The sequence below is a fragment of the Oryzias latipes genome (assembly GCF_053564925.1).
Source record: "Oryzias latipes strain Hd-rR chromosome 1 unlocalized genomic scaffold, Olatipes_Hd-rR_3.1 chr1_Y".
In the NCBI taxonomy this organism is placed as follows: domain Eukaryota; kingdom Metazoa; phylum Chordata; class Actinopteri; order Beloniformes; family Adrianichthyidae; genus Oryzias; species Oryzias latipes.
Window position 1 is genome coordinate 8,170,627 of NW_027616335.1, and position 14,923 is coordinate 8,185,549.

The window sequence follows — 14,923 nt, forward strand, 5'->3', positions numbered from 1 at the left end:
GGCCGGAGCCCCGGGGAGAGTTCTCCTTTCTTCGTGAAGGGCAGGCCACAGATTCAGATGGCCAAAGATGGCGCAAAATCCCAAATGTCCTTAATTGAGTTCAGACATCAATCTGTTAAATTTTTTATACACACCACCACATACGCATGTGTGCTCTTGTGTGTGCGTGAATGTGTGCCAGTGCATGTGTGTGTTTGTCTAAACCTAGCATCATTGACCCAACATACATACTTGTTCATTTATGTTTATCTAAGCAGTCAAAAGAAAAGTTTATTAAATCGACATTGCAACATTGTCTTGAAACTTCATGTATTATAAAAAGTTTCAAAAAGATGTCTTTTGAGGACATGAATGTCTAAATGATTTAACTCTTCTCTCTTGAAACTGTAATTGAGTTACGTATATGAGAAGAATGAGAAAACCAGATTAGTCTCAAATGGTTCTCATTTATGTCTAAGAGACGTAAATGAGACAGAATCGAGATCTCATCTTCAATTTTGCTTTGCTACGGGAAATCTATGAAGAATTGATTTTTGCAACAGATATAAACAAACTATTCATCTGGGAACTTCTGCTTGACTTCCTTTAGCAGAAAGTAGTCTATTTAAGTCTATTACAAAAATTAGTCTATACTACAAGTGATGCACTATACTTGAAATTATTATTATAAACTATGTGTTTTAAACTTAAAATGTTCCAATTTAGTCTGAAGAAGTATTGAGTTAATATCACTATTGCATTACTTGTCATGTACAAGTACCTATATACAGTACTTATACTAACACTCAAGTAAATATACTTCAAGTGTACTACTTTTACCAAGGGGGGTTTTTTGGTTTGAATATTGAAACCTTTAGGTATGACCTTTACTCACTTTTTATTGGATTCAATATGCGAAATGTTTTGCTAAGGTAAAACAGAATGTTTTCTTTTTATTCCAATATTTCAAAGTGAAGGTGTGATAAGGAGATTAAGACTGGACAAATCCCTAAGCAAAAAGTAGTACTGTAAACTCAAGTTTATTTTAAAAAAGTATACCTGAATATTAGCACAGCATGTTTACCTTAGACCTAGTACATGTAGTGCAGAAAGTATAATAACTGAAAACATTCTGAGACAAAAATGAAAACAGTTTAGACTTGCAAAATACAGATTGTATATCAAAGGTAAACTGAAGTATACAACATTCCCACTTTTAGTAGACTGCAGCATACTGGAATAGCCTTCAATAATGAGGAAAACGTTTAAAAACTACTTTGTTTATTTTTACATTGGCTCTAATCTCCTGTAAAATACGTGTAAAAATAAAAGTTGTTTTGTCTTTAGTCAATGCAGTGACGGTTTGTAGATTGGGTCATTTCCACTTTGAACTTCCATAGTCCAAGTGTAGCAGGTTCTATGGTACTACTTCCTGGTCTCGAACCAATAGGATTCCAAGAACGACATCACGTGTCTTTTCCCTTTCGTCTGTCGTTGTGATTGCTGTGCAGCCAAAAAGTAAGTTCTCAACAAATTCCCGTGGTTTTGACCACGAGTTTTTGGTTTTCTTCTTGTTATTGCTTTGATGAAAGCACGAAGTAATTTCTAGTTTGTAATGAAAAGTCGTCCTCGGTGTTATGCAAGTATTAATAACAGAAATGCGTGCTGTTGGAGTGAACATGCAGTTGTCTCATCATCATAGGCCTCAGTGGCGGTTCTACACTGACTTACTCCCTGGGCGAGTAACCCCACCAGCGCCCCCCCCCCCCCCCCGCACACATGCAAAATTTGACAACAACATCCTGTTGTGTTCCTTATATTCTATTTAGCCATTTTACAAAAAAAATGCATGACTTTTCTAGCCTCGTATTACAGCGGGGGTCAAACTCAGTCACACAGGGGGCCTAAGTTAAAAACACGCTTAAGGTTTTGGGCCGAAGAAGATAAACATTTACTGAACACACTAAAGCTAAACTTTTAAACCTTTTAAACTGAACTTTTTGAACATAAATATGAATAAAAACAGGAACACAAGTTAAACCTTAAATAACTTGTAATATTTTGCTCTCCATAGAAATATATTCTGTCAAAATTATACAAATATGAACATGCTTCTGAACAAAACAAAGAAAGCCTGGAAATATTAATAAGAAATTACAAATCAAATAATTCCGTTTTTTTGTTGCTCTTTTATCATTTTTTAGAGCATTTTTTTTAGAGCTGGACTCCTGCTTCATTTTTAGCAATAATTTCTTAATGTGTGACGTCCTGTGTGTGTCTTTGTGAAACATATCAGAGGGATTAGATCTAAAAAAAAAAACTTATTGTGATTGATATGTTTAGGTCTTATAAAACATTAAAGACTAAATCATAGAACTCATCAGTGGGATTATTCAAAAAATATTTGGCATTTCCCTAATTTTGTGCAACACCAACAGTAGAAATCCTCCAAAAAACCTCAATCCATAAAAAATGGTCTGCGCTCATCCCCCCTCCCCCTCCCCTTCCCTCTGACACACGCGGCTCCGTCTCTATGACGGGAGCCGCAGCTGCGGCTCAGAGTTGATTGTCAGATAGAAAAAGACTCCCCTCACACCTGTTAGTGTGATTCAGCCAGCCACCGGTGAGTTGCGCCCCCCTCTCGAGTTTTTTGACTTATGTTCCAAAGACTGCCGCAAAGAGGTGTGGCCGCAAATGTCTTGCAGCAGAAGGCGGTGGTCACGTGCGTGTCGGGTCTGCCGTGTCAGAGCAAGGAATTGTGGGAAATAATCCCCATTGCCTGCTTTTGTCGAAATTTGGTTGAGCATGGGTGTTTGTTCTGCCCAATTCCTTTTCATGTGCCTGTTTTACGTTGTTTCACTCTGAGTTATTTCATCTTTTTTTTTTGTTTTTTTTTTTTTTTTTTTGCACCATAAGTGTGAAGAGCAAATAGGATGAAGACATTCTTAACAGTCTGATGTATCAAAATAAAAGTGTTGAGTGCCGGCAGCTGAAGCAATTTCAAATTAAAAGCTGCAAGCTTCCTCTTTGAATATCGTTGACACGCACGCATCGGGCACGGCAAATGCCGCCCCCCACGAAGTGCCGCCCTGGGCGACCGCCCACATCGCCCATATCAAAAACCGCCACTGATAGGCCTTATTGCATTGCAGGAGCTGCGTGTGGTTTGAAATCCCCTTCTCTTTTGCATTAACGCAACTTTTAGCGAACTTGCTCTAATATAAGATATTTTTACGCAAACTTAGAAATCGTTACAAGAACAATTAGTATTCTCATTGTCAAGAGTCCCATCATCTATTAACATTTTACTCTAGTTGCAACCTAGTTTTCAAAATAAAAGTGTTATGAAATTAAGCTTTTTGTTTTACTTTGAAAGAAACTGATGAGAAAAGGACCGAATTGGCCAAGTTCATGTTTAATAAGATACAGCATAAGCTCTCATTAACATTACCTGCTATCAAAGACAATATTTACTTAAAAGGTCTGTAAGGTTTATAGCATGGGACTTTGAAACTGTCACTGGCGTTCCGTAATCCTTAAAATGGTCATGAATGTGATTTATAAATGCTACGAGTTGAACTGTAAAGTCTGCAGAAGTTATTAGAAAATTCTGAGTTACATAATTCTGATTGGTGTGTTTTCATAAGCCATGATAGGATGGATAATAGTGGAAGCTACTGGCCTGAATTTTCAGTTTCCTGTATAGGTTTTGGCATTCGGAGCAGACACCAAAGTAAGAATTTCATAGTGCAGGGAAACACGTTTCTCACTGTGCGTATGACAATAAACCCTTTGAATCTTGAATCTTTGTATCTCTTCATTTAGAAACATTTATGTCATCAGCCACAGACTTCCCAATAAAAGCTGTTTGTTTAATAGACAGTGAACACAGCTAATGAACAAACAGGTTTTGTGTTTATCATCATAATGATCTTATTGATCAGTACTAGGGCTGCACAATATGAGGAAAACTTGCGATATGCGATATTAGTGATCAATATAGCGATAACGATATAATTTGCGGTAAATAAACAAATAGAAAAATAAACAAAATCATTCCCATTTCATTGCAACAGTTTAAAATTATACTCCAAATGACCATCGACATGGGGGACAAACATCTAACATAATAGGCCTCCATCTGATTGGTCAACAATGGGAAGGCGTCCATCTGATTGGTCAAAGCATAAAGGGATTTATTTGATTCTGTAACGCTTCCAAGATTATGGGACTAGACGCATTAATCCGAATTTGTCTCAGGGAGCCCAAGGTATGTAAATGAAAACAAGACAGCGATAAAAGTAAAATGCAATCGATTGTATTAACAGAAAATAGACATTTAAACAATACAAACAAACAACAAAAGGAACCGGGATATGGGTCTGAGTCCTATTGAGTGGTTTCCAAAAGTCTATTGGTTGGGATGTAGTTGAGGTTTCCTGCAGGTGAGGAGTTGTTATTGAGGGTGGAAGTATCACGAGCTCAGATTTGGGTGGCTCGCCATCAAGTTGTAGATCAAAGCATACATAACAAAAACCTGACCTAGAAAGGGTCAGAAAAAAACAAATCAGTCATTTCACTGGGTATACTGAAATAGAGCAGATTAATCATTGTAGAAAGTAAAAGAAAGAAACAATATTATCAAAAATCAAATAGCTGTTTCAAATAGAATTCAAAGTGCGTACACATGTCAAACAATTCCATATCATTTCCGGTTCCGGGTTACACGGCAGGACGCGTGGCGTGCCTCTCTGCGAATACAACTATCTTCAAATTACTTAAAAGGTTGATTTTCAAAAAAGAGAGCTGACCATGCCCCCGAAGAAACCCCAAGAATATGAAGACCTCAAAAAGACTCTTGACATTATTCAAGAAACGCTGAAAAGTTTTATGGAACAAGTGTCGGCTAAGCTAACGCCCCTTTGGGATATGATGGAAGAGTTCCGAAGATTTCGGGCTCAAAACGAGCAGCGAGAAAATCAGGTCGAGATTCTGGAGAAAAGACTGGACGATGTGGAACAGCAAGTAAGGATGAATAATGTCATTCTCACTGGAGTACCAATCAAGCCTCGAGCTAGCACTGCTAATGCTAGCGCTAGCGTAGCTAGCAGTGCTACTAATACGGAGTTCGGTGCAGCGTCTTTGGAGCAGCAAATACATTCATTTCTCACATCTAAAGGGATTTCCCTGGATCTCAATACCATCGAGACCTGCCACCTGCTCCCCAGGAGAAAGGAGACGGATAAACCAGCGATCCTCATCAGGTTTGTGAATCACAAACACAAGCTAGCTTTGATGACCCAAAGAAAACACCTGAAAGGTTCGGCTGCTTATCTGAACGACCATCTGACCAGAAGGAATGCTGAAATCTCAAAACATGCACGGCTTCTCAGGAAGCGTAAGCAGATTGAGAACACTTGGGTTAAAGGCTGCAGGATTTACGTCAAACCGCTCGGTCCAGAGGACTGGTCCAAGGTTCTGGTGGTGAACACCATGAAGGACTTTGAGAAGTGCTTGACCACGGTCGTCTGAAACAACATGGAGTAATAAACCAATGAGCCAAATAATTTCAAGAAATATGACACGTGGATTCCTCACTTTCTCTGTATGTCTGACGTAACCTGAATAACAGCAGAGTTCTGACCTGCAGACAACTTGACCTCAACTTTCACCGCAGCTGATATCAGCTGAAGAAGGATATGGACCTGAATCTAATGTCTGCAGACATAACATGGAAGAGAACTATAAACTCTGTTTTGAACCCAGGAGATCAGCTGTTATCAGTAAAAGAAGAAATACCAACCTTGGACAATCGACAGTTATGGACCCTTTTTACTCTTCCCCTATAGCATTACTTTATTATAAAAAAAAAAAAAATACAAAAAATATTAAAAAAAAGTAAAACAAATGATTATTCACTTATTGAAAATTGTTAAATTGATTGACTTTTAATGATATTACTTCACTTTCTCCAAAAATTGATAAATTTATTCAAAAATCTTTCCTAATGTAGCATAATTTTGCACATGTTTTTAACTTTTGATACTTGATGAAATTTTGCTATGAAAATTCCTGAAACAGTGTTGTCTGCTTTACTGATATAGTATTATGTTTTATTCATATGAATGGCTTTTATAAGTAACATAATCTGCATATAGTTCAGATGACTGATCTGCATTTGCCATGTTGATTTCTAAAATAGTTATTTTTGACGTAATACTTAAGTAATTCATCTTTGTCATGTGCTTTTTCGATATTTTATGATTTTTATTCTGTCTGATAAAAACTGGGAACCGGATATTGATAAATCATGTAATAAAATGGTTATAGTATAATCGGGGTGGGATTATATAAATTCGCTTCCTCCCACTCCCTTTCAAGCAATATTTATTAATATGTCTAATTATCCTAAGTTTGATTAGTTACTGTATGAATGTATAACTGATGTTTATATTGCTGTTGTGTATTATTTCTACTGAATTGCTTGAAATAAACCATTTCAAATCAAAATCAAAATATCAAGGTTCAAGGTAAGTGGATAAAAGTTTTAAATCAAAAATGTACTCTGAAGTTACCAATTAATTTTATTAACAAAGTAGAATAATTTTAAACAAATTAAACTTTCAAATTTCAAACGTTGCGCAACATGGTTTTTCATTCCATTATCTAATTCAAAGAGTGGCCATTTTGGCATCATGGAAATAAAAGTAACTAAAACAGTTCAAAGTGTTCAATTAACACAAAAGTAAAGCGACTTAACAAAATTGCTTCGGCTTGAATTCAGCCGACTAAATTAAAACAACCAAACAAGAACCATTAAATAAAACAAAGTCTCAAAGGTGAGGCAGCATTAGCTTAGCTCTGTGACTATGATAAAGCTTTTTTCTGTTTTCGGTGTCGCGACCGCAAAAACTCACCAATGAGCAGGTCTCTTTGGGGTTAGTTAGTGTCCAAAGGTAAATGCTGAGGTGTCCAAATATGTTCGTATTAAGAAAATGTTTTAGGCGTCCTGGTGTGGCCACAGCAGCAGCAACAGCTGAGAGCAAGAAGCAGCCAGCAGGAAGCAGGAAGTAGCAAGCAGCAAGCAGGAAGTGCACCAGCTGACCAGGAACTTATATACACACCGGGCCTCTCATAATAAGGGCGGGGCCAGGTGTTCACAGTTAGTCTGATGGCTAGTCTGATGCCAAGGGTTACAATTCGTTAAATGCTTCAAGCTGCTAGAAGATTGTTTTAACACATTTTGGGTTTGCGATTTATTGCGATATTCTCCGTCTTTTGCAATATGCATATTGCAGAGCTGGATATTGCGATAACGATAAATTTGCGGTAAATTGTGCAGGCCTATTAGAGATTAATATTGGGATAACTGTATAATTTGCGGTATATAAACAAATAACAAAATAACCAAAAAACATCATTCCCATTTCATTGCAACAGTTGAAAAATTATAATCCAAATGACCCTCATCGACATAGGAGACAAACATCTAACATAATAGGCCTCCATCCAATTGGTCAACAACGTTAAGGCGTCCATCGGACTGGTCAAATGTATAAAGGGATTTATTCGATTTGTTAAATGCTTCAAGCTGCCATAAAGTTGTTTTAACACATTTAAGGTTTACGATTTATTGCGATTTTCGCTGTCTTTTGCGATATGCATATTGCAGAGCTGGATATTGTGATAACGATAAATTTGCGGTATATTGTGCAGGCCTAATCAGTACTGTATTTTTGCCTGTTTCACAGCCGCCGTGAAAGGTGCATCATGGGTCGCCTGGATGGGAAAGTGATTGTGCTGTCTGATGCTACGCAGGGAATTGGACGTGCTGCAGCAATTGTATGTAGATTTTGTTACAATTTTCTTCCAAATTACATTGTAACAAATTCCAAATAGTTTAAGGTTGCAAATCTAACATTTATGAATAGTTTGACCTGCATCATGTCTTTTAGCCATTCCTTGTGTAGACAATGTTTTATCATCAACAACTATTTTCCTATAAGCTATTATTTTGATAAACTGCCTTACTCACATTGGTCAAATCATTTTTATTGGATGTGTCTTACTTAATGAATTTACTATTTAGTCTCTAAATAATTATAAGAGGTCTGTGGATTTGAAAAAATCCATCTGGCAAATGTATTCCTACATCTATAATAGAAAAAAAGGCTGTTAGTAACCATCTTTTGCAAAAAAAAAAAGGGAGAAAAAAACTGTGTTTGCCATGACAGACATAGATGTTTGGAACTAACTCAACCTTTTTAAATTCAGGCTTTTGCAAATGAAGGAGCTCAGGTCACTGCAACAGACATAAATGGAGAAAAGCTGAAGAAGCTGGAAGGAATTAGAGGTAAGATAAAGAGAGTGGTCTGCTGCTGCCATCTGCTGGATTACAAGAGGCTTAAGGCCTGGACAGTGGAAGATTTTTCTGTCATTTTACATCTTAATTGTTATGGATTTGACTTTTAAGTTCAAAACACAACCTCTAAAGCTGTGACTTAGTTTGGGTTTGAGTGTGTGGAGCTTTCAAACATGCTTCATTTACCAAATCATATCATCTTGTGACAAGTTTGAAACAAAGTGCTCAATTTATCAACTTTTATAGCAAAACTTAATAATGATTAAATAAGATGTATAAAAAAAACATACAAAAATATGTATGCTTCTGCAAAACAGCAGAAGTTGTAATATATTTATAATTAACCATAATCCTTAAATACAAGTGTATTTATGTGTTAAGTGGAAACTGCTTATGTTTAACTTTTTGTTTAGCACAAACAAAAACTTTACTGAAATTGTAAATTAGAGGAATCTGAGCATCGCCAACCCTTAACCTCTCTGCAAGTCGCTGGTCATAAGCGACCATCATAGACTGTAGAAGTATTTGGCAGACTAAAGTCTACCAGAAATAAATGGTGGAGAGAAAAAAGGGTTATTGAACGAGTTTTTGCTGCTAAGGCTGTCAGCACATATGCATGTACTCTCACTCATAGAAGAGGATGTAGAAATGCACATTAAAACTGTGTGCACTGATCCGTTTTCTTCCTGATTTTAGGAATCAGAACCAAAGTGGTGGATGTGACCAAAAAGGAGGAAGTGGAAGCTTTGGCTCAAGAACACGCTCATGTGGATGTGGTGTTCAATGTTGCAGTGTGTGTGTGTGTCCCACTCTCCTTCTCTTTAGAGAACAGCCCAACTTATTTGTTCCTGTAAACGGTTGCCTCACTTGTTTACGCCCCTGCTTAATCGCCACTCCAAAGTCCTTGCATCGAAAGGGTTAAATCTCAGCTTGTGCTGCTGTCAATCCTTTTAAAAGGACTACTGCTGATGCTTTGGTAAAGCACAGAGACTGATGACATTCACCTAAACCCCATTTCTAGTTTCCACCATTGTGTTATCCCCCAATAAGAGGCATTATGGTCTGCAGCCTGTGATGACATGCACTAAAGCTTTAAATGTTGGTACAGGTTGGTGCACCATGGCAGCATAACGTGAGGCAATTCAACCACTGCAGCAGATCTGTTGGAGCAGGAAAAGATCTAAAACATTCAGGACAGTGGCCCTCGAGGACCAGGATTGAGACCAGTGAAATACAGTAAGAGTAAAAAAAAGAATACTAAAAATATAAATGCTTAACAATTTATTTGGGCAGCACCATCATCAGTACAGCATTAGAATTGGGGTAGTAGTATTAGACACGTATTAAAATATTTCAACAAAATACAGAATTCTAAAAACATGAATCAGATACAAAAATAAATTAAATACAAAGAAAATTAAAGCTCTGTCATCATCTTACAAACCCCCTTGCTGAAAAGTTCACTTTAAACATAATTTTTTCTCCAAAGAAGAAATTAAAAGTACTTTAAAGCTAAACATGAGTTCTTATTTAACTATTCTAAGCACAACCAGAAAGATTGTAACAGCTTTGTTTTATACCCAGAGATCTATTTAAAACGATGTGCAAACTTAGTTTATAAACTGCATTAAGTACATGAACTGTGGCGTACTCAAAATCTGTCTGACATGCTGATCATGAATACTGCCAGATTTTAAACAAACACACTGAAAGCACTGCTGAGGTACAAGAAAAAAAGAATAAAAAAAAATCACACATTGGAGCAAGAATATGTAACCACGTAAAAAAGTACCTGATAAAAAAAATTCTGGAACTTGCATACTACCAAATCCATGAACATTAACTTTTATGAAGACGAAACCTTTTAACTTTACCTCTATGGAGAATAAATAAACCAGGTTTATCACAAAACCATCCTGTTGTAAATCCAACAGACATTTTAATGAAAATGTCAACATCAGCATCTTGGTATATGAGTTCACTTTTTAACCACAGGAAAATATGTATGATGGGATATTTTCTACTAAAATTAAGAAAATCATTTGTTAAATCTAAATAACAGTTACAAAGCCGTCATATCTATCCATTTGGTATGTTCCGAGTCATACCATTTTTTAACTATTCTAACGGCTGATTTTTTTATCCGTTTCAAATTCCAACGGCTGGAATCGCAAATGTCTGGCAGACACAAAATGGTGAGATACATTTTTCTGTTTCATTGAATATAATTTTTTGTGTGTGAAAACTATGGTTAGATAGATTGTTAGATTGAAAAAGAAATAGTTAAATAGTTATGGTTCATAAATATCAATTTCTATCAAGCATATTAATTTAAACAGCCATGGCCCGTACCGAAACGTATATTGGAACCGAAGTCTGAATCGAACCAAATTATTGAGATTTTTTAGCTTATTGTTACACCCCTAATATATTTAGATAGATATCATTTTGCTGGAAGTGACATACATTCCATAGATAAGTGAACAACTTAACTATCATGCAAACAGCAGCTTTTTTTTCTTTTCAAATCTAGTACGGAAATCCCAAAGCAAAACCCCTTCAAGGTAAGATACTGTTTCATTATTACAATTTGTTGTGTGTGTACTATAGTTAGATCAATTGTTTGTTAAATATATATGCTTTCATTGTTTTCTTTTGTACAATAAAATGGAAGCTAACCACTCAGCTTGTAGGTACTTCAACGTTAACGGTTTCACGTATGTTTGCCGAATTAACAGATAATGGAGAAGCAAAATCCCCCCCAGCAAACCCCCCGGCGCAAAATAACCCCCCAAAACCCCCTCCCCAATGAAACAACCCCCCCACCCCGCCCCAGACCCCTGGTCTGGCACAGCGCCACAAACAGGGCCAAGGAGGCGCGCAGGGTGGCCTCAGAAAACCAAGTGAGTTAAAAATGTTTGCTCAAAAACATGACATCTTTCTCACATACGACACACCTCATTTCTCCACGATATTTTTTTTTACAAAGAAGTACAATTTATAATTACAAATATTATTGTAAAATTGACTTTAAATGTAAACAGACACATTGCAATTTTGCCTTTTTAGAGTTTTCATCATTAAACTTTTACCATCTATGAAAAAAGAAACCAAACCTCAAACCCAGAAATGACTTTCTGCAAGGCCTTTTTCATAATATTAACAGAAAAGCAAGGGATTGGTGTGGTTGGTGTTTTTATAAACTTAAGGTAATACTTAAAAAATGCTCTTTTCCACATTGGAAACTAAAGAAAAGTGATTGTTCTCATGCTGTCTGTACAGCAGTTTCACTCACTCCGCCTCCGCCCCATGACTGTTTCGAAGAAGAAAACCCCTCAAGCCAGAAAATATGGAGAATCAAAATACCCCCCAGGAAAATAACCCCTCACCACAGCAAAATAACCCCCCACCCCCACGTCCTCAAAGGAACCCCCAAGCTGCCCCCAACCGTATGCTCAGACCACTGGTCTGGCATACCGCCAACGCAAGAGCCAAGGAGGCCCGCAGGGTCCAATGGGAAAACCAATTTCTGTTGAGGAGGCTGCTGGCCTTGGCCAGAAATGAGGAGGAGAGACGCCGCCTCCGGCAAATTTATGGCGCAAACTAAAATTAGCCCAAGTTCACGCTGCGACTTTTGGTGGGACCAGTGCCATTTGAACGGCATCCTTCCCCTTTCTGCTTGCAACAATTCAGCGTGTTGTGGACAGAGGTGCCACTTGAAAATGTTGCTGTAAAGTTGAAAAAAATGTGCTGTGTTTACTTTATACAAAATATTGGTGTGCTCATCTTTTAAGGATTTCTGTCCACCAAGATGGCGGTGCTCTCCTCCCATGAGGAATTACGTGATGTCTCCTCTAGTGATATGTGCCTTAACCGTTCACATATGTATTCTGAACTCACAGGAAAATGAAGAAATTTCCACCCACACCCTCTCTCAGAACCCCACCCCCTCGTAGAGCCACTCCCCAGCCCAGAGCCCCACCCCCTCCCAGAGCCCCACTCTGGCCCAGAGCCCCACCCCCTCCCAGAGCCTCGTTCCCGCCAAGACCCCCACTCCGGCCCAGAATCCCACCCCCTCCCAGCGCCCCGCTCCCGCCAAGACCCCCACTCCGGCCCAGAATTCCACCCCCTCCCAGAGCCCCGCTCCCGCCAAGACCCCCACTCCGGCCCAGAGCATCATTTATATGGCATGGGGCGCAGGGCAGGGCCAGGGAATTGGCCAGAATACAATGGGAGAACCAAGTGAGTTATAAGTTTTTGCTCAAAAACATGACATTTCTCTTTAACCAAAGTGCATTTTAAGAATGGTGCACTCGTCACAAAATACTCATTAAATTAATTAAAGTTTCAATACTTTTGACTGTTTTTTCTCACAATTGTAATCCTTTGCATCCTTCTCACATATGATACGCCTCAATTTTCCATGATATATATATATATATTTTTAAAGAAGTAAAATTTATAGTTACAAATACTCTTTTAAAATTGATTTCAAATGAAACACACACTTTGCAATTGAGTCTTTTTAGAGTTTTCATCATTAAACTTTTTCCATCTATGAAAAAAGAAACCAAACCTCAAACCCAGAAATGACTTTCTGCAAGGCCTTTTTCATAATATTAACAGAAAAGCAAGGGATTGGTGTGGTTGGTGTTTTTATAAACTTAAGGTAATACTTAAAAAATGCTCTTTTCCACATTGGAAACTAAAGAAAGGTGATTGTTCTCATGCTGTCTGTACAGCAGTTTCACTCACTCCGCCTCCGCCCCATGACTGTTTCGAAGAAGAAAACCCCTCAAGCCAGAAAATATGGAGAATCAAAATCCCCCCCAGGAAAATAACCCCTCACCACAGCAAAATAACCCCCCACCCCCACGTCCTCAAAGGAACCCCCAAGCTGCCCCCAACCGTATGCCCAGACCACTGGTCTGGCATACCGCCAACGCAAGAGCCAAGGAGGCCCGCAGGGTCCAATGGGAAAACCAATTTCTGTTGAGGAGGCTGCTGGCCTTGGCCAGAAATGAGGAGGAGAGACGCCGCCTCCGGCAAATTTATGGCGCAAACTAAAATTAGCCCAAGTTCACGCTGCGACTTTTGGTGGGACCAGTGCCATTTGAACGGCATCCTTCCCCTTTCTGCTTGCAACAATTCAGCGTGTTGTGGACAGAGGTGCCACTTGAAAATGTTGCTGTAAAGTTGAAAAAAATGTGCTGTGTTTACTTTATACAAGATATTGGTGTGCTCATCTTTTAAGGATTTCTGTCCACCAAGATGGCGGTGCTCTCCTCCCATGAGGAATTACGTGATGTCTCCTCTAGTGATATGTGCCTTAACCGTTCACATATGTATTCTGAACTCAAAGGAAAATGAAGAAATTTCCACCCACACCCTCTCTCAGAACCCCAACCCCTCGTAGAGCCACTCCCCAGCCCAGAGCCCCACCCCCTCCCAGAGCCTCGTTCCCGCCAAGACCCCCACTCCGGCCCAGAATCCCACCCCCTCCCAGCGCCCCGCTCCCGCCAAGACCCCCACTCCGGCCCAGAAATCCACCCGCTGCCAGAGCCCCGCTACCGCCAAGACCCCCACTGCGGCCCAGAGCGCCATTTATATGGCATGGGGCGCAGGGCAGGGCCAGGGAATTGGCCAGAATACAATGGGAGAACCAAGTGAGTTATAAGTTTTTGCTCAAAAACATGACATTTCTCTTTAACCAAAGTGCATTTTAAGAATGGTGCACTCGTCAAAAAATACTCATTAAATTAATTAAAGTTTCAATACTTTTGACTGTTTTTTCTCACAATTGTAATCCTTTGCATCCTTCTCACATATGATACGCCTCAATTTTCCACGATATATATATATATTTTTAAAGAAGTAAAATTTATAGCTACAAATACTCTTTTAAAATTGATTTCAAATGAAACACACACTTTGCAATTGAGTCTTTTTAGAGTTTTCATCATTAAACTTTTTCCATCTATGAAAAAAGAAACCAAACCTCAAACCCAGAAATGACTTTCTGCAAGGCCTTTTTCATAATATTAACAGAAAAGCAAGGGATTGGTGTGGTTGGTGTTTTTATAAACTTAAGGTAATACTTAAAAAATGCTCTTTTCCACATTGGAAACTAAAGAAAAGTGATTGTTCTCATGCTGTCTGTACAGCAGTTTCACTCACTCCGCCTCCGCCCCATGACTGTTTCGAAGAAGAAAACCCCTCAAGCCAGAAAATATGGAGAATCAAAATACCCCCTAGGAAAATAACCCCTCACCACAGCAAAATAACCCCCCACGTCCTCAAAGGAACCCCCAAGCTGCCCCCAACCGTATGCTCAGACCACTGGTCTGGCATACCGCCAACGCAAGAGCCAAGGAGGCCCGCAGGGTCCAATGGGAAAACCAATTTCTGTTGAGGACGCTGCTGGCCTTGGCCAGAAATGAGGAGGAGAGACGCCGCCTCCGGCAAATTTATGGCGCAAACTAAAATTAGCCCAAGTTCACGCTGCGACTTTTGGTGGGACCAGTGCCATTTGAACGGCATCCTTCCCCTTTCTGCTTGCAACAATTCAGCGTGTTGTGGACA

At 38.9% G+C, this 14,923-nt stretch overlaps 1 protein-coding gene across 5 annotated transcripts in view; it reads left to right on the forward strand.

Annotated features, from left to right (window-relative positions):
* Positions 1-1,363: 1,363 nt before the first annotated feature.
* Positions 1,364-14,923, forward strand: part of LOC144981215 (dehydrogenase/reductase SDR family member 6) — a 56,576-nt gene continuing 43,016 nt past the window's right edge. For all 5 annotated transcript variants that reach the window (XM_078943703.1, XM_078943704.1, XM_078943701.1 and 2 more), the window contains exons 1-4: positions 1,364-1,497; positions 7,731-7,821; positions 8,254-8,332; positions 9,038-9,134. In XM_078943703.1, coding sequence (XP_078799829.1) covers positions 7,750-7,821; positions 8,254-8,332; positions 9,038-9,134 — 248 coding nt within the window. In that variant the 5' untranslated portion in view covers positions 1,364-1,497; positions 7,731-7,749. The remainder of the gene's footprint in view (positions 1,498-7,730; positions 7,822-8,253; positions 8,333-9,037; positions 9,135-14,923) is intronic.